This window comes from Bos taurus, chromosome 7, assembly GCF_002263795.3.
Source record: "Bos taurus isolate L1 Dominette 01449 registration number 42190680 breed Hereford chromosome 7, ARS-UCD2.0, whole genome shotgun sequence".
Taxonomy (NCBI): Eukaryota; Metazoa; Chordata; class Mammalia; order Artiodactyla; family Bovidae; genus Bos; species Bos taurus.
Window position 1 is genome coordinate 62713416 of NC_037334.1, and position 24737 is coordinate 62738152.

At 44.6% G+C, this 24737-nt stretch overlaps 3 protein-coding genes across 4 annotated transcripts in view; 2 read left to right on the plus strand and 1 right to left on the minus strand.

Annotated features, from left to right (window-relative positions):
• SLC36A1 (solute carrier family 36 member 1) overlaps positions 1-7469 on the plus strand; it is a 97289-nt gene extending 89820 nt beyond the window's left edge. The window contains exon 10 of the mRNA XM_015472327.3: positions 7400-7469. Coding sequence (XP_015327813.2) covers positions 7400-7401 — 2 coding nt within the window. The 3' untranslated portion in view covers positions 7402-7469. The remainder of the gene's footprint in view (positions 1-7399) is intronic.
• Positions 1-24737, minus strand: part of FAT2 (FAT atypical cadherin 2) — a 98840-nt gene that overhangs the window by 13902 nt on the left and 60201 nt on the right. For both annotated transcript variants that reach the window (XM_024994265.2, NM_001192572.2), the window contains 6 exons: positions 24207-24421; positions 23135-23272; positions 22438-22581; positions 18094-18291; positions 12320-13130; positions 460-605 (listed from right to left, as the gene is read on the minus strand). In XM_024994265.2, coding sequence (XP_024850033.1) covers positions 460-605; positions 12320-13130; positions 18094-18291; positions 22438-22581; positions 23135-23272; positions 24207-24421 — 1652 coding nt within the window. The remainder of the gene's footprint in view (positions 1-459; positions 606-12319; positions 13131-18093; positions 18292-22437; positions 22582-23134; positions 23273-24206; positions 24422-24737) is intronic.
• BERV-K1 (RNA export protein-like protein of BERV-K1) lies at positions 7434-9575 on the plus strand. The gene is given in 1 exon segment (NM_001245951.2): positions 7434-9575. A coding segment is annotated over 1 exon segment (2142 nt).

The following is a 24737-nucleotide window of genomic DNA, read 5'->3' on the forward strand; positions in this document are numbered from 1 at the left end:
ACAGATATAATCAGAAGGACTGAAAGACCCTTAGAAAGGAAATTCATTTTCCTCCATATGATTCCATGTACCTTAATGCTGATTTTGTCATCTTGAGTGCCCCCCAGGTCCAATCCATCTTGGGGAACATGGGTCTGTTACTCAGCAAAAGTGATAAAAGCATCAGCCAGGTCTAGGTGGCCTCATGCATCTCTCTTTCTATCTTCAGAGGCTCTCTATCATCCCACAGAACAGCCCAACCTCTGTTGTACTAGGACATGATGCATCCCCAAGTGGGGTGGGTTTTGGCCATTGTAACTAGAAAGTCTCGTGTTCTGACCTTCGAGAGTCACACCCAGGCTCATGGTAAACCACGCAGGGTTTCTTTGCAGAAGTTTGCCTTCTTGGCCACGCCCATACTGCCCCACCTCCCCAGCCTGGCATTCCCCCAGGAAATCTCTCAGGGTGGCAGTTCCTTACCTTCAGGGAGAGACGCACTGTCTTATTGCTGAACAGGAGAATTGCCTGTGACTGGAGTGTTTTCAGGCGGAAGTGTATGTGCCCGTTCTGAAATTCCGGGAGACGGTACCGCCCGAAACTCTGACCGCTGAACCTCACGGCAGTACCTGTGAAAGCAACCAAAGGTGTCACCTCCACACCAAGTTGCCGGGAGCCAGCACGGGAGTTCCCACCCTTGACAAAGGTCATGCGGAGAGGCCTGATATGCAAAGGCGAGTCAGGACTCGAGGGGCCCCTGGATCTGCTTGAGCATCTACCCCAAAACCAGAATCTGTCTGTTTTACTACTCTATGACTTTCACCAACTCCTCTGACATTAACGAGGGGCTATCCCTGATCACCTTTCTCTGAAGGAAATCAACTTAGAGCTCTAGTTAATTAGCCTCCTGGGCATATTAGGAGTGTTTCAATCCAAACCCCTCAGATGGCTCTCTAACTTGCCTGACAGGTATACCCGGACTCCTACAGCTACGCATACGATTGTTTACAGCCTCCCAACAGCGAGAGGTACGGGAAGCTTAAGATATTCAAATAGTATAGAACCTCTCGGGGAGTTAGAAATTGTTAGAATAGAACTAGTAGAAGATTTCATTGTTGAGCTAATGCTTGCTGCCAAGTTTCCACATCCCCTGTATTGTGTCCTTGGGAGTATATTAATTAATATAGTTGGTATATAGAAAAAATAAGTAGTGGCCTTGGTGTTAACAACTTTAGACCCTTAAGGTAATAAATTCTTTCCTTGTTGTAAGCCCACTGCACCTTTGCCCTGTAGAAATGCAACTTTATCTAACACTTTTGAAGGATGGCGCCAAACTTTAAAACAATTACTCTTAGAAAAAACATGTTTTCTGGTTAACTAACTTTTATCGGAACAAAGAGTCATAAAATGTTAATAGGCCTTCTGGCCAGAAGATGATGTAAATCACCTAAAGCATTTGTATATGATAAGTTTGCAGAAAAGAAAGCCTGGTCTCGATAAGGATCAAAGACTGCTGACTTTGCATGGTTTTACACCCCCTATTATCCTCTACGCACAACTTAAGGTATATAAGCTCCCTTTGAAAATAAAGCTACGGGCCTTGCTCACCGAAGCTTGGTCTCCCCATGTCATTCTTTCTTGTTTCCTTTTCTCTCCTTTTCTTCTCTGTTCTTCCTTCAGGATGACTGATTTGGAGCGGGGGGCTCTGTGAGACCACTTACTTGCCTGGGCTTCTAAGACCCACTCGAGAAGGTGCCTAAGGTGGGGTACCTTCAGCTATTCGAGAGGGCGCCTGTGGCCTCTGTGGTCAGAGCAAGTTCGGTGTCACGAACTTTATTGGTTTCCCACATAAACCAGTCAGGTCAAGCCTCTGTCTCTCCGCTTTGCTATCCTTTCGCCAACGCCGTCCTCCAGAGGATATCCCTGGATCCAACCGGGGCTGGACCCTGGTAAGTGGCGCCCGGAACAGGCTATCCAAAGGTAGGTCTCCCCCATTGTGCAGTTTTCGGATGGCTAGGACCCCACTCAGGGTGTCGCAGACCCCCCTGCATAAGATAGGTAGGGTGAGTAGGAGTGGGAAGTGTTGAAGTGTTGAATCTTGCAATATAAGACAAGATTTCAGTGTTGAAGTGTTGAATCTTGCAATTTAAGACAAGATAAAAATTTTCTGACATGGGTAACAGTGAATTAAAAGAATGACAACTTTTTATAGGAGTAATTTTGCAATTGTTAAGCAAAAAAAGGAATAAAAGTCAAGAAAGCTAATGTTCAATCCTTTTTCACTTTTGTACAAGAGCAGTGTCCTTGGTTTCCAGAAAAGGGCACTGTTAACTTAGATTCTGGGTAAAGGTAGGTAAACAGATAAAAACTTGTTATAGTCAACATGGTCCGGAAAAGGTGCCCTCTGATGCCTTTTCCTTATGTAATATAATTAGAGATGCTTTAGACCCTGCTCCTGATTCTGAAAGGTTCACGTTAAAGAGGAAAGTGAGGAAAAAAAGGTGCATGTATGAGAGGAAAGTGAAGAAAAGGAAGCTATACCTAGCTATCAGCAGCTAAACGAATGGCTAGCTGCTATGACTGCTGATGGGTAAATAAAAGATAGGGATGAGAAGAAAGATCAGCTCTCCCCTCAGGATGAGGAAGATTTAGAGGAAATGGCAGCTTGATACCATTCTGATGAGGATTGGTCTTTTTTAGCTAAAGACGCTCCTAAAAGTCTAAGAGAAACATCTCCAATCAGACCATCCGCTCCTAGGAGCTTGACGGAAATATCTTCAATCATACCATCCGCTCCTATGAGTCTGAGGGGAAACATCCCCAATCAGACCATCCATAAGATTTAAATATCAAACAGGCAGAGGATCCCCAGAGCAGGAGAGGAAAAACAGGGAATGCCTCAGTCCCCGCTTGCCCCCTCCTCCCTATAGGGGTGAGGGGCCTCCACTAGAACTTCCCCAGAGAAGGGTCCTCTCTAGCCCCAAGGATGAATTTGATCCCCACCTTGAGGCTTGTTTTCCAGTAGTGTTTCAGAAAAGGGGGGGGGGGGGGGAAGAGGTCCCTTTCTGGGAACCTCTTCCAATGAAATTAATTAAAAAACTCAAACGGGCTTATGCCTTATATGGGGCTACAGCCCCGTACACTTTAACATTATTAGACGCCTTGGCGGTTAGATGGCTGACACCTCATGATTGGAAAACAATTGTTAAGGCTTGTTTATCTGGAGGGCAATTTATACTTTGGAAAGCTGAATATGAGGATGTTGCCCAAAAGCAGGCTAGCACTAACCTCAAACAGGGAAGAAACAACATTGTAAAAGAAAAGTTGGTAGGAATTGATTATGCAACATTTGGGGATCAGATGGATCTAGGCAAAGAAACTTTAGAACAGGTATCATCCTGCGCCCTTGGGGCCTGGTGATTATTGCCTCAAGAAAAGGAATCAACCTCTTCCTTTTCAAACATTAAACAAAGGCCAGAAGAGCCATATGAGGACTTTGTATCACAACTTATAGAGGGAATCAACAGAGTAATTTCTAGTACTGAGGCATCTGAAATACTGATAAAACAACTAGCATTTGAAAATGCTAATTCTACCTGCCAGGCTATCCTACGTCCTATAAAAAAAATCTGGGGAAGTAGGAGATTACATCAGGCAATGTGCACATGTAGGACCTGCAATGATGCAGGGCGTTGCTATAGCTGTGGCCATAAAGGGAAATTCTTATCAACAGACAGTTCAATCCTTTTTTACAAACAAGAATAACCCGCCAAAGAGTCATTTCAGTAATCAAGGCCGGAATGCTGACTTGTCCAAAGCCTGCTTTTCTTGCGGCCAGGAGGGGCACTTTACGCGCGCCTGCCCCCAAAGAACAGCTAACTCTTATCTGCCGAATCCTGCCTCCACGGCTATGACTCCTAATCTCCCTAAGACTCCTTGTCCTCGTTGTCAGAAGGGATATCACTGGGTAAAAGACTGTAGATCAAAATTCCATAAAAATGGAACCTTGCTAGTTCCTGACCAGCAGTCGGGAAACGGGTTGAGGGGCCAGCCTCAGGCCCTGACAGCAATTGGGGCAACATCTTTGAACCCATTCATACCCTTCATCCCATCACAGAGCTCATTAGAGCAACCCCAGGCAGCGCAGGGCTGGACCTCCGTTCCACCACCTCAACAATATTAACACCAGATAGTCCTACTATAAAAATCCCTACAGGGGTTAAAGGCCCATTACCGACAGGTTTGGTAGGAATTATACTGGGCAGAAGTTCCTTAGCCATGCAAGGACTCATAATTGTTTCTGGAGTGATTGATTCAGATTACACAGGAGAAATTCAGATTATGATTCACCCCCAATTAAAACTATACAAATTCATAAAGGACAGAGAATAGCTCAACTTTTACTTTTGCCTTATCACACTGCTGTAGGGCACACTGTTACTCAGAGTGAGAGACAAGAGAGAGGATTCACATCCAGTGATATGGTCTTTTGGGTGACAGAGATTACTCAGAAATGCCCTATGAAAACTATCTTGGTTACTGGCAAGTCTATTGTGGGGCTGTTAGATACAGGAGCAGATGTTTCCTGCATTTCTGGGAAAGACTGGCCCAGTTCCTGGCCAACACACACGACTGAAAACAACTTGGTGGGAATAGGGAGAGCCACCGCAGTAGTTAAGAGTGCAAAAATGTTAGACTGGCGGTTTGAGGATACCTGTGGAACTTTTCAACCCCATGTAGTTACTTCACTCCCCTTTACTCTATGGGGGAGGGATGTGCTGTCTCAAATGGGAGTGCTACTTTTTAGTCCTGATGAAAAAGTGACCTCCCAAATGCTCGATATGGGCTATGATCCATCAAAAGGACTATGTAAACAACAGGAAGGAATAATTGAGCCGATCTGCCCAACCCCTCGACAGCAACATACAGGATTGGGGTATCCAAATTTATAATGGAGGCCATTGTTTTTGCTGCCGACCCCATTACATGGAAATCTCAAGACCCAGTGTGGGTAGAACAATGGCCTCTGCCTAAAGAAAAATTACTGGCAGCTAAGATGTTAATCTCTGAACAACTGCAATTGGGACATATTGAACCCTCCAATAGCCCCTGGAACACTCCTATTTTTGTCATTAAGAAAAAATCTGGCAAGTAGCGACTTTTACAAGATCTAAGAGCTATTAATGCCACTATGGAAGACATGGGGGCCTTACAACCTGGGTTCCCTTCCCTAGTAGCTGTTCCAGAGGGATATAATATTATTGTAATTGATTTACAAGACTGTTTTTTCACCATTCCCATAAGTGCTGAAGATAAAAAGCAATTTGCCTTTAGTCTGCCATCAGAAAATTTTAAACAGCCTTATTTAAGGTTTCAATGGAAAAGTGTTACCCCAGGGAATGAAAAATAGCCCTACCCTATGTCAAAAATTAGTCAATGCCACTATAGAAGATATTAGGGCTAAATATGAACAAGTATATATGATTCATTACATGGATGGTATTTTAATAGCTCATCCAGATAGAGCTCATTTGCAAACTGCTGTCCAAGATTTGACTCAGGCACTGTCAGCTAGAGGCTTAAAAATTGCCCCAGAGAAAATTCAAACCAATCTACCTATAACTTATTTAGGAAGGGTTATAAATTCTGAAACAGTGACTCATGCCCCTTTACAATTGAGAAAAGTCCATCTTGTTACTTTAAATGATTATCAGAAACTTTTAGGTGTTATTAATTGGATAAGGCCCTATTTAAAATTAACCACTGCTGAGCTAAAGCCTCTTTTTAACATTCTGCGTGGTGATCCTGATCCAACTTCAAAAAGGCAATTAACTATTGAGGCTCAGGAAGCCCTAGACAAAGTAGAAAAGGCTTTATCTGATAGCTATGTAAAAAGAATTGAATTAGCAGCCTCCTGGCAATTCCTTTGCCTGGCTACCCCAACTGCACCTATGGGAGTTTTATGGCCAAACGGCCCCCTAGAGTGGGTCCATCTTCCCGCTCAAGCTAAAAAGGTAGTGGCTTCTTATCCGGGTTTAGTGGCTACTTTAATATTAAAGGGGAGAAAGAGGAGCATTGAGTTGTTTGGTAAAGAGCCATCAGAAATTGTAATTCCATATAATAAAGAACAGCTTGATGCTCTTCTAATGTTTGATGAAAATTGGCAGATTGCTATAGGAAATTATTTTGGTCAAATTCTGCATCATTTACCTTCACATGTTTTGCTAAACTTTATATCTAAACATCCAGTTATTTTCCCTGTTAGGTGCAAACACTCCCCCAATCCAGGCACTCAAATGGCCTTTACTAACGGGTCAGCTAATGGCAGAGCTTCTATAGTTACAAGAGATCAGCATAAGGTTTTGCAAACACAAGAAACTTCAGCTCAAAGAGCTGAACTCACAGCTGTTATAGAGGCTTTTGTTATGTTTGCAGAGGAGGAATTTAACCTTTACTCTGACTCTCAGTATGTGGTCAGGCTGTTTCCACACATTGAGACTGCGGTTCTGCCAGAGAACAAAACTGCTATATTTCACTTGTTAACTAAACTACAGCAGCAAATTTGGGAACGAAACCGAGATCATATTTTATTGGCTACGTGCAAGCTCATTCTGGATTGCCTGGACCTTTGAATGCCTTAAATGACTTGGCAGATTCACTAACTAAAGTTACAGTGGCTCCTGCCTTTGAAGAGCCTCGAGCCCCTCACTCACTCCATCATCAGAATGCTAATGCCTTAAGATTATCAATTTCAGATTCCCCGTGAATCTGCACGAGAGATTGTTCACTCCTGTTCACATTGTCCCACTACTGTAAATAATTTACCTATGGGAGTTAACCCTCGTGGTCTCAGACCTAATGTACTCTGGCAGATGGATATAATTCATGTCTCTTCATTTGGAAAATTGTCTTTTGTTCATGTAACTGTAGATACCTTTTCTCATGTCATTATTGCAACTGCTCGTACTGGAGAGGCCTATAAGGATGTAGTGCAACATCTCTTTACTTGTTTTTCATATTTAGGTCTGCCAAAGGCTTTAAAAACTGATAATGCCCCTACTTATACTTTAAGCCTTTCCAGGATTTTTGTATAAAGTTTTATATAAAACATAATACAGGCATCCCCTATAATCCACAAGGACAAGCTATAGTAGAAAGGGCACGTCAAACATTAAAAATACAAATTCAAAAATTACAGGAAGGGGAATTTAAATATAGTTCCCCCCATCAGATCCTGCAGCATGCTCTCTTTGTAATAAATAACCTGAATGTTGATTCATCTGGAGCCACTGCAATGCTTCATTGGTGTCCGGAACAAAATAAAAAGCTGTTGGTGAAGTGGAAGGATCTCCTCTCTGGACAATGGAGGGGTCCCAACCCATTATTAACTAGCGGCCGAGGATATGCTTGTGTTTTCCCACAGGATGCAATTTGGATCCCAGACAGACTGATTCGTCATGTCACAGCCCCCCAGGCATCTGGTCCCTCCACTGCCACGACCACAAAAAAGGAAGGGACCTCCTCTACCTCCACTCCCTCCGCCAACACGGGAAGCCCAGCTGATCTCGAGACGAATGACACCAGAGATCCTGGATGAACAGGAAGAGGAACCACCCACCAGACAGATGTCACAACTCTGTATAAGAGATATTGTTCCCCCTAATTCTTTACCCTGCAGGAAATCACCAGGGTGTCCTATGCGGGCCACTCAACAAGCCTCTATACCTACCTGGGGACAGATTAAGACGCTTTGTCACCAGGCACAAGGGATAGCTTCCCTGCAGGGCTCTCCAGTCTCTCCGGAGAGAGTGTTTATTGCTATGCTTGCCTTACTATCTTGCCAGGTAAGCGCCTCCTCTCCCGCTCCAGAAAAGTATTGGGCATACTTCCCAGATCCTCCAACCTTCCAAGTAGTTACTTGGAACAATGCCCCTATACGGGTCCACACAAACCAGCCTCATTTATTGGGAGGACATTATACTTTCTATACAGAGGAGGAATACCCTATTAATTTCAATTATACCTTTAGGGGATTAACAGATGATCTCCCTGTTTGTTTTAACTTCCCTTTTGATCATACAGGAAGCTATATTACTCCTACCAAAGAAGGATGTATTGGAGCCTCTGAAAAAGCAATTATAACAGATTCTCCATCCTTAAGATATCGGTCAGTTTGGGTATTACTGGCTCGTATGCCTGGGATCCTTGACCCCTATAAATCCCTGCATTTTAAATCTCCACCAAAATATCCAAATTGTCATAATGCTGCCCCTTCAGATGCCATATGGAAAACTATAGATGGTCATTCAGGATATCCGATTTGGAAATCTTGTACTTATAATTCTAGAATTGACTACAGAATACCAGGAGGAAATTATACCATTCAGGACTGGAGCAACCCGGATCCAGGTCAGGATCCAATGATTGATGATGCATTTAAAGGGAGATTTGACAATTGGAAAGAATATTCAGTTCCTTGGCCATTACGCGCCACTAGATGGCATCGTAATCAATTTGTTCCTCCTATGCTGTCTTATACGGCTAAGGGCAGAACTTATTGGCAACCAGAAATTTGGAAGGCCCTTACCGCTACTGCCCTTATTACCTTAACCCGGCCAGAAAATATTTCTACTTATTCTATTTTAGCTTGTCTACCCTCGCCTTATGTTTTTCTCTTCACTAATGATTCCAAGAGACTTAATATACACATGAATTATTCAGGTGGACCTAATATAGTAACTTGTGAACAATGTATGCTCTCATCTTGTTTGGCCCCTCAATATAATGTTTGCTCTTTTGTGGTGTTGCAACGCCCACCCTATCTTATGGTGCCTGTAACTATAACTACACATTGGTATGATAACTATGGTCTTGCTGTAATACAACAAGTGCGGGATTTAATGCGATCACGACGGTTAGCGGGCTTACTTTTACTGGGAATAGCAACTTTAATAACTGGAATTACTTCTGTTTATATGGCAGCAGTTTCATTGACTGAACAAGTACACACTGCTCAATATGTTGATGCTATGTCCAAAAATGTTTCTTTAGCATTGGCAACAGAGGAAGCTATATTCAGGAAGCTGGAGATGAGGATAGATGCCCTAGAGGAAGCAATATTGCATATTGGAAATGAATTGCAGGCTTTAAAAGTGAGATTGGCACTGTCCTGTCATGCCGACTATCGGTGGATTTGTGTAACACCCCTGAAAGTAAATGAGACAGATTATGACTGGCAAAAAATTAAAAATCATATTTTAGGTGTCTGGAACAGCTCCGACATTAGTTTAGATTTAAGGAAACTTCACAGTCAAATAACAACCATAGAACGCTCTCACTTAGATTTTACTGCCTCAGGAGTAGCAAGTGACTTCTTCCATACAATCTCTAACTTTGTTTCAGGAAAGTACTTTCTGTCTGCTATTTTTAACTATGCTGCTGTGGCCGCTATAATTCTGCTTATCATATTCATTCTTCCTTGTATTGTCAGAATTTTCCGACAGAGCATTCAGAAGCTCGAGACTGAATTGCATACGGGTTTCTTAAGAAATAAAAATGGGGGAGATGCCGGGACCCAGCACGGGAGTTCCCACCCATGACAAAGGTCATGCGGAGAGGCCTAATATGCAAAGGCAAGTCAGGACTCGAGGGGCCCCTGGATCTGCTTGAGCATCTACCCCAAAACCAGAATCTGTCTGTTTTACTACTCTACGACTTTCACCAACTCCTCTGACATTAACGGGGGGCTATCCCTGATCACCTTTCTCTGAAGGAAATCAACTTAGAGCTCTAGTTAATTAGCCTCCTGGGCATATTAGGAGTGTTTCAATCCAAACCCCTCAGATGGCTCTCTAACTTGCCTGACAGGTATACCCGGACTCCTACAGCTACGCATACGATTGTTTACAGCCTCCCAACAGCGAGAGGTACGGGAAGCTTAAGATATTCAAATAGTATAGAACCTCTCGGGGAGTTAGAAATTGTTAGAATAGAACTAGTAGAAGATTTCATTGTTGAGCTAATGCTTGCTGCCAAGTTTCCACATCCCCTGTATTGTGTCCTTGGGAGTATATTAATTAATATAGTTGGTATATAGAAAAAAATAAGTAGTGGCCTTGGTGTTAACAACTTTAGACCCTTAAGGTAATAAATTCTTTCCTTGTTGTAAGCCCACTGCACCTTTGCCCTGTAGAAATGCAACTTTATCTAACACTTTTGAAGGATGGCGCCAAACTTTAAAATAATTACTCTTAGAAAAAACATGTTTTCTGGTTAACTAACTTTTATCAGAACAAAGAGTCATAAAATGTTAATAGGCCTTCTGGCCAGAAGATGATGTAAATCACCTAAAGCATTTGTATATGATAAGTTTGCAGAAAAGAAAGCCTGGTCTCGATAAGGATCAAAGACTGCTGACTTTGCATGGTTTTACACCCCCTATTATCCTCTACGCACAACTTAAGGTATATAAGCTCTCTTTGAAAATAAAGCTATGGGCCTTGCTCACCAAAGCTTGGTTTCCCCATGTCGTTCTTTCTTGTTTCCTTTTCTCTCCTTTTCTTCTCTGTTCTTCCTTCAGGATGACTGATTTGGAGCGTGGGGGCTCTGTGAGACCACTTACTTGCCTGGGCTTCTAAGACCCACTCGAGAAGGTGCCTAAGGTGGGGTACCTTCAGCTATTCGAGAGGGCGCCTGTGGCCTCCGTGGTCAGAGCAAGTTCGGTGTCACGAACTTTATTGGTTTCCCACGTAAACCAGTCAGGTCAAGCCTCTGTCTCTCTGCTTTGCTATTCTTTCACCAATGCCGTCCTCCTGAGGATATCCCTGGATCCAACTGGGGCTGGACCCCGGTACCAAGTGGTCACCATGGAACACTGGAACCGACTTTGTCTCACTCAACTCTTGGGTGGCAAGCAAAGTCATTGCTCACATTTTACAGGTGAAGAAACAAGGGTGTGGAGTAACTTGTCCAGGGGCACACTGTTAGACAGGGGCCATCACCCTGCACACCTTTCTTTGGCCCCAGGGCCCCTTGCCTTGGGTTCCAGCCTGGGTCAGAAACTATGAGCTAAAACCATGAAGGAAACATGCATTGAGCCAGAAATATCAACCAAGTATGTTGGTTGATACCAAAATCCTCCATAGTTTCCATGATGATTCTGACATCACTTGGGGAAGAAGGAGGCCAAGTTGGAGAGGATCTTGCATATATGTGTGATTTCAGGAACACCACAAAGGCTTTTTGCCTCAAGATATCTCCTTTATCATTAGGAGTGTAATCATTTGAATAAGTGCATCCCACATGATATGCTGTTAAGAAGTCAAGAGGAAAGAAAATAGTGACAAATAATGTGGCTAAAACTTCCATAAGGTCCTGCATATCCCATCCCCCATAGCAATTGCTAATGCACTGTTGCATAGTGAGGGGTCTGAAACTTCACCTAAACTTGAGTTTTTCAAGCTTATTTGACCATGGGACCCTTTAATGTGGACCACCTACCATTAGCCCTTGGACATGGCATTCTGTGGAAACCCCTTTGAGAAATGCTGTGTTATATTAAGCAATGCCCTCCCCAGATTTTGTTTTTTAAATCCACCCTCCCCAGAAGTGAGTTCACTTATTAAATCGTTAAAACCTCATTGTGAATAAGATTATCAGTTGTCAGGGCTCCAGATTCCTAGGGAAGAGGGTTGATTTGGGGGGAGGGGGATTGAGAGGAGGGGAAGAGAAGTGTTGAAGAGAGGGAACTCAGGTCAAAAGGAGGAGAAAGAGAGTTTTAATAATCCACTCAAGGGTACACAGCTAGTAAATGATAGAAGCTCAGATTTGAACCTGAGCTGCCTATTCTGAATGCTAAGGTTAAACCCATCAGACTGTAGTAATAATAGTAGTAGCGTTACTGACTCAGGTTAATTGACCGCCTTCTATATGTCAGGCACTTTTCTAAGCAAGCCCTTAATATTTAATTCTTAATCCCTACAATAGCACAAAGGGACAGAGAGGTTAATTAATTTTCCCTGGGTCACGTGGCTCACAAGTGGCATAGCTAGGATTGGAACCCAGGCAACTTGATGCTAGACTCTATGCTTTTAGCTGTTATCTGAACTGTCTCTTGTATTCTTATTCTTATTTTCAAAATTTAAAAAACGTGACCAGAACTAGGGTGCTATTCCATGATGAGATTTTGTGAGGCCATACCTGTCTCGTGGTGGTCCATGGCCCTTAATCCTGTGAAAACATCCCTCTAACTAAACTGAGAGCCCTGTGTTGGGATCTCCAGCCCTGGAGTTGGGCTGGCCAGGCCCAGCAGTGCTGGGTGTCCTGGGGAAGGCCCATTTCTCACCTTTACAGGAGCAGTTCTTCTCCAGGCGGTGCCTTGGGGTCAGGATGCTGAGCCGGGCTGTGCTGTATGTGGGCCCAACCCTGGGATCCAGGTGCACGGTCTCTTGGCAGATTTGTCCCTGGCAGCTTGGCCCCTGGCAGGGCACCACGGGCATGGCTGACCTCATCTGAATTCCCACTGAGTGCTCCATCTCCTTGGCTGAGCGAGCGATGGTGGATGCCAGTTCCTGGAGCTTGGAGAAAGCCCCCAAGTGCCCTTCGAAGACCAGGAGCACATCCACACCAGCCGTGGCCTCTGCTGGCTGAAGGCTGGCCAGGTGGATGTTGGCTCGTTTGATGTCCAGCCAGTTGCTAAGGAACCTCTGCAGGTTCCTCCAGTGGTCACTCACCAGCTCCTCTGGAGTGAGCTGGTGGAAGCCCATCCACATGGTCTGCTGCAGAGCCTCTGGCCCCATGTGCCACACATGGACGTGGACGCCAGCCATGGTGGAGAAGGTTCCATCACTGACTGTGACGTTGAAAGTGTATCGGCCCCGAGGCAGCGTGTGGGAGGCGATGATCTTGCCATCGGTCGCCCCCACTGAGAAGCGCTGGCCCACGCTCTCCTCTCCCGCCAGGCTGTAGGTCAACGTGTCCTGTGGGTCTCGGTCTGTGGCATGGATTTTGCCCACCATGCCACCCTGGAACTCCTCCTCCCCGATGGTGATGAAGATCTCCAGGGGGAGGGCGGAGGGCGGGTAGTGGCTCTGCTCCCTGACGTGGACCTTGACCGACGTGGAAGATGAGAGGGGTGGGATGCCACTGTCTGACACCTGTGGGTGAAGCAGGCTACGAATTAGGACAGTGGCTATGGCCCCTAAGGGGCCTCCCTGCTGCTCCAGGGTGAGCTCAGTGTGCTGTCGTATTTGAAAAGGAAAATCATCACTCCGGAAGCACCAAAGGCTTTGTGGAGGGACTTACAACCCACACCAGGCAGTAAAACTTAATTCTACACCTTCTCATCTGACACCTCTCTGAGTCCCTCCTAAGCCTCGCCAGCCACATGCTTCCTTCCCCTTGAACTTCTCTCATTCTGTCTCTTTCCTTAGGACGGTCATCACATGTCTCCTAGCGATTTCAGAGCACATCCTTTGTGGCCACTGTCAGCCCAACAGGTTCTCTTACTCCTCTTTACTATGTGACTGGGGTCAGGCTGGGGATGGGCATGTCTTCTTCAGTTCAGTCAACAAATATGTATTGAGTGCCTAGTACAGACCAGGCCCTCCGCCGTGATCAGGAGAAAAGAGAGGTGAGGAGGAGAGGTGACAGACAGGGAACAGCAAGTGTCAGGCCCTCAGGTGGGAAGGAATGCTGAAAAAGCAGGAAGGGACCAGAGTGGCCAGGGCTGAGGGCCAGAGGTGCGCAGAGAGGTAACCCGGGTGGTTACTGATGGGCTGAGGAACAGGAGATTGGATTTAAGTCAGAGACATGAAAAGCCACCAAAGGTTTTAAGCAAGGTGATTATTAGAATAAATTAGAAATGCATTTCCCTTGCACATTTCACCAAGCATCTCTATAACTTTCTGCCCAGACTTAGGCAGACAAGGGTGAAGCTTTCCTTCCGCTCCTCAGTAGCATTACCACTTTCACAGCTGTCAGCAAGGATCTTTGTAATTTTCCCTACAGTAATATCTTGTTCATATGGATTTGCTTTGAGTGGGCAAGAAAGGTATAATAATACACCTGCTTCTGGGAATTATTGGTAACTGATGAGATATCAATAGCAATGGTAATAATTAATATTACTGCTAAGTATTATAATATATCAGCTTTCCTGGTGGCTCAGATGGTAAAGAATCCTCCTGCAGTGCAGGAGATCTGGGTTCAATCCCTGGGTTGGGAAGATCTCCTGGAGGAGGGCATGGTAACCCACTCCAGTATTCTTGCCTGGAGAATCACATGGACAGTGGAGTCTGGTGGGCTACAGTTCATGGGGTCACAAAGAATCAGACATAACTGAGTGACTAAGCACTGCATTATAACATGTAACTGACATTATCTGAGTACAAACTGTGTGCCAGTCACTTTTACATGCTTTAAATGTGTGATCTTAGTTTATCTGTCTGATAAGGCAGGTATCCTGAAGTGTCCTACTTTACAAAAGATATAACTGAGTCTCAAAAAGGTCAATTAACATGCTCAAGGTCATACAGCAGGTAAAGCCAGAGCAGAATCTGCTGGCCTATACAGAGTTGGACATGACTGAAGTGACTTAGCAGCAGCAGCAACATAGTACCTCCCAGTGAACAAAAGTGGATATACAGGACGAATGCAAGAAAGTGATTGAGTTACTAAGTGATACTCTGAGCCAGGCTTACAGAGATCAGGAAGCTGATCTCTTGACCTATGCTTTTGGCTTTGAAGACCCTCTACATTAGCCCACATCTGTTCTCTGAGTCAAAGCTTCCCATTTCCAGCTACTTATTGGACACCTTCACTTAGATATATCATGGACACCTGAAAGATAATATATGCTAAACAGAGCCTTCATTTTATCCCATAAACCTGTTCTCCATCCAAGTCTATCCAGACTCATAAATGGCCCTACCAATCAGACTTCACTGGAGTCAGGAACCTGGGAGTGGTCCTGATTCTTCTCTTTTCTTTCTCTCCCCATATCCAATCCACCACCAACTCCCACTAATTTCCAAGCAAAACCTGTTGCAAATCTGTTCACTTGTTCATCTTCACCATCACCTCAAGGTCTCAGCACCACCTGCCTCCAGCTTAGATGACTTCTCATTGGTCTCCCTCAACCAGTCTTGCCCCCTTCAACTGACTGTCTCTGGAACTTAAAAAATGAGCTTCCTGGGACACAAGAATGGTCACTTCCCTGTTGGAAACCCTTCCATCACTTCTCACTGCACCTTGATTAGAATCTACAAGTATTACCAAGGCTTATCATGGGTGACCATACTTCCTGGTTAGCCCAGGACAGTCTTGATTTTCATTTGTTATGAAAATCAACAGTTATAACCAATTAACTGTTTTTAGTGCCTCTCTCACTCTCAGGAGCCTCACAGTTTGGACCTCAAATAACATGGTCATCCAAGCTATGAGGCACCCATGAGCCATCCAACCCATCCTTTAAGCTTCATTCCCACCACCGCTCACCATGTGATAAGCAAATGACCATGTCTCAGGTCACTTCAAGCTCTTTCCCAAAGTGGGATTGGTCTTGTCTTGTTCTTGCCTGGGACACTCTCCAGCCCCCTTTTCATGTGGCCAACTCCTCAGGTCTCAACTCAAGGGCAGCCACCCTCTGAATATGTCTCTGCAGTGCCTTTTGAGCTTCCCATCCATTTCTTTCTTCATCTGTTTATTTTTTATCTCTATAATTAGAATCAAAAGCCTATGGGGACAGGGATCACCCTCTTCTTTCTGCTGCTAGCATGGGACCCAGCATATGATAGGTACTCAATGGATGCTGAATGAATGAATGCCTGACTGGCTGTCTGTCTGAATGGATGACTACATCATCCTGAGCCCAGAGAAGTTCACAGGATAGTAGTATCCACTAGACTTAAGGTTTAGTTGGCTTAAAGCTCAACATTCAGAAAATGAAGATCATGGCATCTGGTCCCATCACTTCATGGGAAATAGATGGGGAAACAGTGGAAACAGTGTCAGACTTTATTTTTCTGGGCTCCAAAATCACTGCAGATGGTGACTGCAGCCATGAAATTAAAAGACGCTTACTCCTTGGAAGGAAAGTTATGACCAACCTAGATAGCATATTGCAAAGCAGAGACATTACTTTGCCAACAAAGGTTTATCCAGTCAAGGCTATGGTTTTTCCTGTGGTCATGTATGGATGTGAGAGTTGGACTGTGAAGAAGGCTAAGCGCCGAAGAATTGATGCTTTTGAACTGTGGTGTTGGAGAAGACTCTTGAGAGTCCCTTGGACTGCAAGGAGATCCAACCAGTCCATTCTGAAGGAGATCAGCCGTGGGATTTCTTTGGAAGGAATGATGCTAAAGCTGAAACTCCAGTACTTTGGCCACCTCATGCGAAGAGTTGATTCATTGGAAAAGACTCTGATGCTGGGAGGGATTGGGGGCAAGAGGAGAAGGGGACGACAGAGGATGAGATGGCTGGATGGCATCACTGACTCGATGGATGTGAGTCTGGGTGAACTCCAGGTGTTGGTGATAGACAGGGAGGCCTGACGTGCTGCGATTCATGGGATCGCAAAGAGTCGGACACGACTGAGCGACTGAACTGAACTGAACTGAATGAGCATTGGCATGTTTCATCAGCATTTTGGCTGCTTTTTCTTGGGCAGTTTTCCTACAACCCATGATAATATCACTGCGTATATCACTGTACATGTATATATGTTCTCTCATTGGACCCTGGCACTGAAACCATGGATAATCATTAGTCAAATCCACTTCCCCTGCCTTCACTAGTCAAGGTCACTTTAAGACTTGCATCTGCATATAACCTAAACAGTAAGATAGTTGCCTGCGTTATTTTCCAGGACTTGGGGAGTCAGCTGTGCCTAGTGGGAATAGAACTGGTTCAGACTGGGTAGGACCACCAGCCCTTCAACAGAGCATGCCCAAGTTCTGCTTGGTGACCTTGATGTCAGAGGGCAGAAAACTCCCCCCTCAGGTAGTGCAAAGTGCCTCCATTTCTGGACATGCAGAGGCCTGTAGCTTAGGAACACCTGCGTTAGAACAATGACTACTGCACCTTTTTCCAATCACATTTCACTGTGCTCCCTTTGCTCCCCAGGCCTCAGACTGCCCTGGCCCTTTGCTCTTTATCCATAAACACCCAGAGCCCCTTGCCTTCCAGGAGGTGGTTCTGAGACTTGTTATCCTATCACCTTGCCTGGCTGCCTTGCTAATAAACCCTCTCTTCACCGCAGACTTCATCATCTCAGCATTTTGGCTTGCTGTGACACTGGATAAACTGAACACCAATGCTCAGAGGTAGGTCTTTAACAAGACTTGAGGTTCAAAGAGCTATTCTGGCCAGACTTGAGGAATTAGATTGAGGGTGAGGGTGTTTCTGTTCTGAGAGCACGGCAGGGATGAAGAGCTTGGAGTTAGAGTGCTGGAATTTGGAGCAGCCCAGCTCTACCACTTATTAACAGTATCATTTTAAGCCAGTCGCTTAATCTCTGTGTGCCTCAGTTACCACATCAGGAAAGTGGGAGTGACAACTGCACTCACCCTAATGCATGGTGTGGAGATTTAGTGCAATGATGCACGTGAAGCACTTAGCCCAGTGCCTGGCACATAGTAAGGGCTCTGTACATTTCCTAATAAGAGAAGCACTGATGGTGCTTTTATTCATTTATTATTTTTTATTGGAGTATAATCGCTTTGCAATGTTGTGTTAGTTTCTGCTGTATAGCGAAGTGAACCAGCTATCTGTGTGTATATATATCAACATATATAAATGGCTATATATATACACATACCCCCTCCCTCTTTATTTTAATTTGAGTTTATTAATTTTTAATTGGAGGACAATTGCTTTACATTATTGTGTTGGTTTCTGCCATATATCAACATGAATCGGCCAGGGGTATATGGTTCTCTCTTAAACCTCCCATCCCACCCCCACCCCTATCCTACCAGTCTACATCATCACACAGCACCAAGCTGAGCTCCCTGCACTATACAACAGCTTCCTGCTAGCTATCTAGTAGCACTGCCAGCACATTTTTTGTCCCCATGGTCACCACCAGTGGCCCCCACCAGTGGCCCCCACTGCTCTCACCTCAATCTGAAGCTTATACCATTCCTGGACTCTCTTGCTCAGTCCTGCAGTAGTCACCAACCATCCATCTGGGGTCACTCGGAAGGCAAAGCCATCATTCCCCTTGGTGATTCGGAAGGAGAAGGGAGGACCATTCTCTGGGGAGTCTGGGTCACTCAGAATCAGTTGCAAGACTTTGCTGCCAATGGGGGCATTTTCCTGAGAACAAGAGTGACAAAATCAAAGAGCAAAGTGAGTCCCGGTCCTTCTTCTCACATCTTTTCTGGATTCCCTTCTCTAGGATGAGTCCTCAGTGCTCTGGCTGCTCCCAGGTCATGCCTACATCTTGAACTGTCATTCATTCATTCTGCCTGTCTGTTAATTAGTGGTTGCCTTTTTAATCTAGACTAGAGCTTCCGGAGGGAAGTCCTAGGTTTTAGAAACAAAGGCCATTGGGGCTGGAAGGGTCTCTAGAGTCCCTTTATCCTATAGAGAGGTGACTTGTCCATGTCACATAACTGATAATTCATGTATATAAAATTAGTGCCTGAGATCCACATGGGAATTTCGTGATTCACAGGATCAGTTGAAAACCTAGAGATGGTTTCATGATTAGATGACCAATGGAACACACATTCAATGAGAAAAATTCAAAGACAATTAGTAATTCAACTGAGAAGAATGGATCCCCTGGGTATTGTTTAAGTTTTTTTTTTTTTTAATATTTATTTGGCTGCGCCAGTTCTTGGCGGCATGTGGGATCTTCATTCTTCATTGCAACACACAGGATCTTTAGTTGCAGCATGCAGGATCTAGTTCCCGGACCAGGGCTCAAACCTGAGCTCCCTGCATTATAAGCACAGAGTCTTAGCCACTGGCCCACCAGGGAAGTCCCTGTTTCAGCCTTTGTTCTGTAACACAGGAATTCAGCATGCTGTAATATTTACAGTGATTGTTAACTGTCTTTTTAGCATCAAAAACCTTATCTAAAAACACAATCTCATGAGCAGAAAGTCATAGTTTCATAGTTAACAGGTAGTCTGCCCTTTCTTATAAAATCCTGCTTTTATTCAGGTAGAGCAATACCCTCAGCAAAGAAGTGCTCCTCCTAAGAAGAGACAGACTATGATTGGTTTAAGTCAGTTGTAATAATCTGATTTCCTATGCCAGTTTTTACATAGTTCATCAGGCACTCTATCTATCAGATCTATGGATAGATAGAGTGCCTGATGGAATGAGGTTTGTGACATTGTACAGGAGACAGGGATCAAGACCATCCCCATGGAAAAGAAATGCAAAAAAGCAAAATGGCTGTCTGGGGAGGCCTTACAAATAGCTGTGAAAAGAAGAGAAGCGAAAAGCAAAGGAGAAAAGAAAAGATATAAACATCTGAATGCAGAGTTCCAAAGAATAGCAAAAAGAGATAAGAAAGCCTTCTTTGGCGATCAATGCAAAGAAATAGAAGAAAACAACAGAATGGGAAAGACTAGAGATCTCTTCAAGAAAATCAGAGATACCAAAGGAACATTTCATGCAAAGATGGGCTCGATAAAGGACAGAAATGGTATGGATGTGGCACCCCACTCCAGTACTCTTGCCTGGAAAATCCCATGGATGGAGGAGCCTGGTAGGCTGCAGTCCATGGAGTCGCAAAGAGTCGGACACGACTGAGCGACCTCACTTTCACTTTTCACTTTTATGCATTGGAGAAGGAAATGGCAACCCACTCCAGTGTTCTTGCCTGGAGAATCCCAGGGATGGGGGAGCCTGGTTGGCTGCCGTCTATGGGGTTGCACAGAGTCAGACACGACTCTGTGTCTGACTGTTGCTGTTGTAGCAGCAGCAGCAACAGAAGCAGAAGATATTAAGAAGAGATGGCGAGAATACACAGAAGAACTGTACAAAAAAGATCTTCATGACCCAGATAATCATGATGGGTGATCACTGACCTAGAGCCAGACATCCTGGAATGTGAAGTCAGGTGGGCCTTGGAAGGCATCACTACGAACAAAGCTAGTGGAGGTGATGGAATTCCAGTTGAGCTATTTCAAATCCTGAAAGATGATGCTGTGAAAGTGCTGCACTCAATATGCCAGCAAATTTGGAAAACTCAGCAGTAGCCACAGGACTGGAAAAGGTCAGTTTTCATTCCAATCCCAAAGAAAGGCAATGCCAAAGAATGCTCAAACTACTGCACAATTGCACTCATCTCACATGCTAGTAAAGTAATGCTCAAAATTCTCCAAGCCAGGCTTCAGCAATATGTGAACCGTGAACTTCCTGATGTTCAAGCTGGTTCTAGAAAAGGCAGAGGAACCAGAGATCAAATTGCCAACATCTGCTGGATCATGGAAAAAGCAAGAGAGTTCCAGAAAAACATCTATTTCTGCTTTATTGACTATGCCAAAGCCTTTGACTGTGTGGATCACAAGAAACTGTGGAAAATTCTGAAAGAGATGGGAATACCAGACCACCTGATCTGACTCTTGAGAAATCTGTATGCAGGTCAGGAAGCAACAGTTAGAACTGGACATGGAACAACAGACTGGTTCCAAATAGGAAAAGGAGTACGTCAAGGCTGTATATTGTCACCCTGTTTATTTAACTTATATGCAGAGTACATCATGAGAAACGCTGGACTGGAAGAAACACAAGCTGGAATCAAGATTGCCGGGAGAAATATCAATAACCTCAGATATGCAGATGACACCACCCTTATGGCAGAAAGTGAAGAGGAACTAAAAAGCCTATTGATGAAAGTGAAAGTGGAAAGTGAAAAAGTTGGCTTAAAGCTCAACATTCAGAAAACGAAGATCATGGCATCCAGTCCCATCACTTCATGGGAAATAGATGGGGAAACAGTGTCAGACTTTATTTTTCTGGGCTCCAAAATCACTGCAGATGGTGACTGCAGCCATGAAATTAAAAGACGCTTACTCCTTGGAAGGAAAGTTATGACCAACCTAGATAGCATATTCAAAAGCAGAGACATTACTTTGCCACAACAGGTCCATCTAGTCAAGGCTATGGTTTTTCCAGTGGTCATGTATGGATGTGAGAGTTGGACTGTGAAGAAGGCTGAGTGCTGAAGAATTGATGCTTTTGAACTGTGGTGTTGGAGAAGACTCTTGAGAGTCCCTTGGACTGCAAGGAGATCCAACCAGTCCATTCTGAAGATCAGCCATGGGATTTCTTTGGAAGGAATGATGCTAAAGCTGAAACTCCAGTACTTTGGCCACCTCATGCGAAGAGTTGATTCATTGGAAAAGACTCTGATGCTGGGAGGGATTGGGGGCAAGAGGAGAAGGGGACAACAGAGGATGAGATGGCTGGATGGCATCACTGACTCGATGGACGTGAGTCTGGGTGAACTCCGGGAGTTGGTGATGGACAGGGAGGCCTGGCGTGCTGCGATTCATGGGGTCACAAAGAGTTGGACACGACTGAGTGATTGATCTGATCTGTTCTGATGCCAGTTTTTTTTTTTTAATTTAAGGGTTATCATATAATCCAGTTCTGACCATTGGAGAAGTCTGACAGGTGAGGGTTCTTTTGATAGAAACAGATTCAGCAAAAGAAGTCTCCTCCTGTTCACCTTTGAAGAAGGTTAGGCAAGGATGTGATGCTGGAGCTACAGCAGCCATTTTATAACCATAAGGAAGAAGGTGAGTGAATTTTGAAGAAAGTAATCCAAAATTGTGATATCATTTTTTTTTTCTGCTGAAATAAACAATTCTGGAATTGGTTTTCCCACTATCAGAACTTTTGCTATAGGATTAATAAGGCCTTATTGTTTAATGAACTTTTAGTCAAGTGATCTGTTATTAGCAGCCAAAGCCTTGTAACTCATACTCATAATTTCCAAAACAGGTGACCCTGGCTGATGGATATGGGACTCAGAATTTTGTGCTCCTACCCACTTCCTTACCTCTCTCTGTGTGATCACAATTCCCCACAGAATCCCAAGGCCTTCTCCAAATCCAGTTTATAAACCATTAGTATAGCGGAAATAGCTTGGGATCTGGAAAGTCTTTGAGTTCAAATCCCAAATTTGCCACATTTTTGACTATGGCATGTTTCTGTACCTCCATTTAAAAATTCTGTAAAATGAGTACTATCTACTTCCATATGACTGTGTGAGTCCCCTATGAGATAATGGATGCAGAAGAACCTAGCAGAATGCTTGATAATTTTTAATTGTATAATCCATAATCCCCTTCAGCAGGCTGTGTTGCCATTTGGGATATCAATGCAAGGTCACAGTCACTGTTTGGGTGGACTGATACCAGTGGTGAGCACCCTCCACTAGGAAGAAAATGGAGGGAAGATGATGACTTTGGGATGATTTTGGAAGGTTGAGCATACCTGGACAGAGGTGCTGTAGTTGAGCTGAAAGAATCTTGGTGGGTTGTCATTGACATCAACCACTTGGATAGCGATGTCTGTGTCCTCATAGAGTGCGGGCTGCCCACTGTCTGTGGCTCGGAGCTTCAGGGAATAGCTAGAAGTCTACAGCAAGAGGCCCAGGGGAGAATTAGCAACAGGGTCCTCAGTTCTGCCCCCCTGATTCATGATTAATGTTTTTGGTAAAATAAGATGGAGACACTCCCTTTTGCCTGTCCCCATTGCTGTCCCATAGCATTTTAGGGCTCAAGTTCTGGTGTCAGGCAGAAGTAAATTTGACTTCCAGTTTAACTATTTACTAGCTATGAGACCTTGGCAGAGTGACTGACTTGTGTGTGGGTGATATCAGGAACCACATCCTAGGATTACTTTAAGGACCAAATGGCATACTGTATGAAAATCACATAGCAAAGTCCCTGGCACAGAGCAGGTGCTCAGTAAAGTGAGAAGTTGGCCTGAGTTAAAAGTTACTCAGCCCCTCTCCTGCCTCTGGCTTTACATGCCTAGAGTCTCCACAGAGAAAAGGAATGGGGGACACTGAGGGCAGGTCAGGAGAAGCATCAGGCTGGGGTGCTGACCACAGTTCACCCTCTGGACCTTCAGCAGGGCTATATTCTGCTCTGATGATCTCAGAATGGGTCCCTCCCATGTGACTCACCTGTTCCCAGTCCAGGGCCTTGGCCACCTGTAGCTCTCCTTTCTTGGGATGGATGGCAAAGTGCCCAAGCTGGTTCCCTCCTATGAGGCTGTAAGTGATGGCACTATTTACAGGTCCATCTTCATCAGTTGCTGACACCTGCAGTGGGGGCAGGTGATGATTATGAATGGAGGGGCAAGAGAGACCAGAAAGGAAATCTTGGCCCCTAGGAGTGTAGGGGGCACAAATATGTTCCTGCCCCACAGATTGTCCTTGGGCTGGCAGTCCCTAGACCACAGTCATCCTTTCCCAGAGAATATCTTCATTTACATCCTGGTAAGGATGTCAGCATGTCATGGTTCATTCATTTATCTATCCATTCCTTCATTCCTTCATTTACTCATTCATTCATAACTGACAGGGTATGAAGGTCCTGTGCTAGGAGTTGAGGAATATGCCAAAATGAGCAAGCCCTCAGGAAGCTTAATGTCTAATTTTATGGTCAAGTCTAATTTGGAGCAAAGAATGATCAGTTTTATGGCTATAAATTTCACCTGGGGAGGTTAGACAAGGATTTGCAAAGCCTTGAAGGATAAGGAAGGCTTCTGGGAGTGGAGTCAGCATTCCAGGCAGAGGAAACAATATAAGCCCAGGGATATGAAAGTCCAGAGGATATTTGAGGAAAGGCATCTCCTTCTGTGTGATTGGAGCATAGGGTGCACGTGAAAGGAGATGAAAACATCGAATATGGGCATGCAGAGTTCACTTTCACTGCATGAAATGGGGAGCAATTACATATTTAAATGCAAAGAGGTGTTCTTTGGTGTCCCCCCCATTCCTCCCTTCCCAGACTGACCCTCTGTGCCCCCTGTGTCCTCTGGGGCCTCTGATCTAGATCTTATCAAACATGGCTCTGAGACATTTTGTCAAGAGAGAGCTTGGTTGAGTGGCTACACGTCAGTCAAGTCTATAGTGTATTAATTGATAAAATAATCTATGCTCATAGTTGACTAAAGGAAGGGGAGATAAGAACCCGCCCCAGAGTCCATCTCCCCCCAACACACACACACAGGGCAAAATCACAGATTCTTACTGTCAGCACAACATCCCCCACGATGGCATTCTCTAAGACCCTTGTGCTGTACAGGTGCTGGGGGAATCTGGGCCGATGTTCATTGATATCAGTGATGTTGACCACGATAGTGGTCATGTCACTGAGGGAGGAAGAGCCCTTCCGGCTGCACTCGACGGACAGGAAGTACTTGGGGCTGGTCTCAAAGTCCAGGCTCTTGTTGACGTACAGGATCCCTGAAGAAACAAGAGGTGATGGGAGCATTGAGGCAGGTGGGACCACAAAGGCAGAGTGCTGAGGGGGTCTTGAGCTAAATGCCAGGAGAGGCAGCTCAGCTGTGTTGGGAGAGACTGATTTCCTGCCTCATCTGCTCTGTCATCTCCTGCATCATCTCCATCATCTCCTCCATCATCTCTCTCTATTTTCCCTCCCCTATAGTCTCCTTTCTCCTCTTCCATCTCCTCTCATTTTCCTTATTACCATCTCAGCAGAAGCTTTGCCCTCATTTATTTATGTACTATTTCATTGAGATTTTGTTTAAATCTATAATGT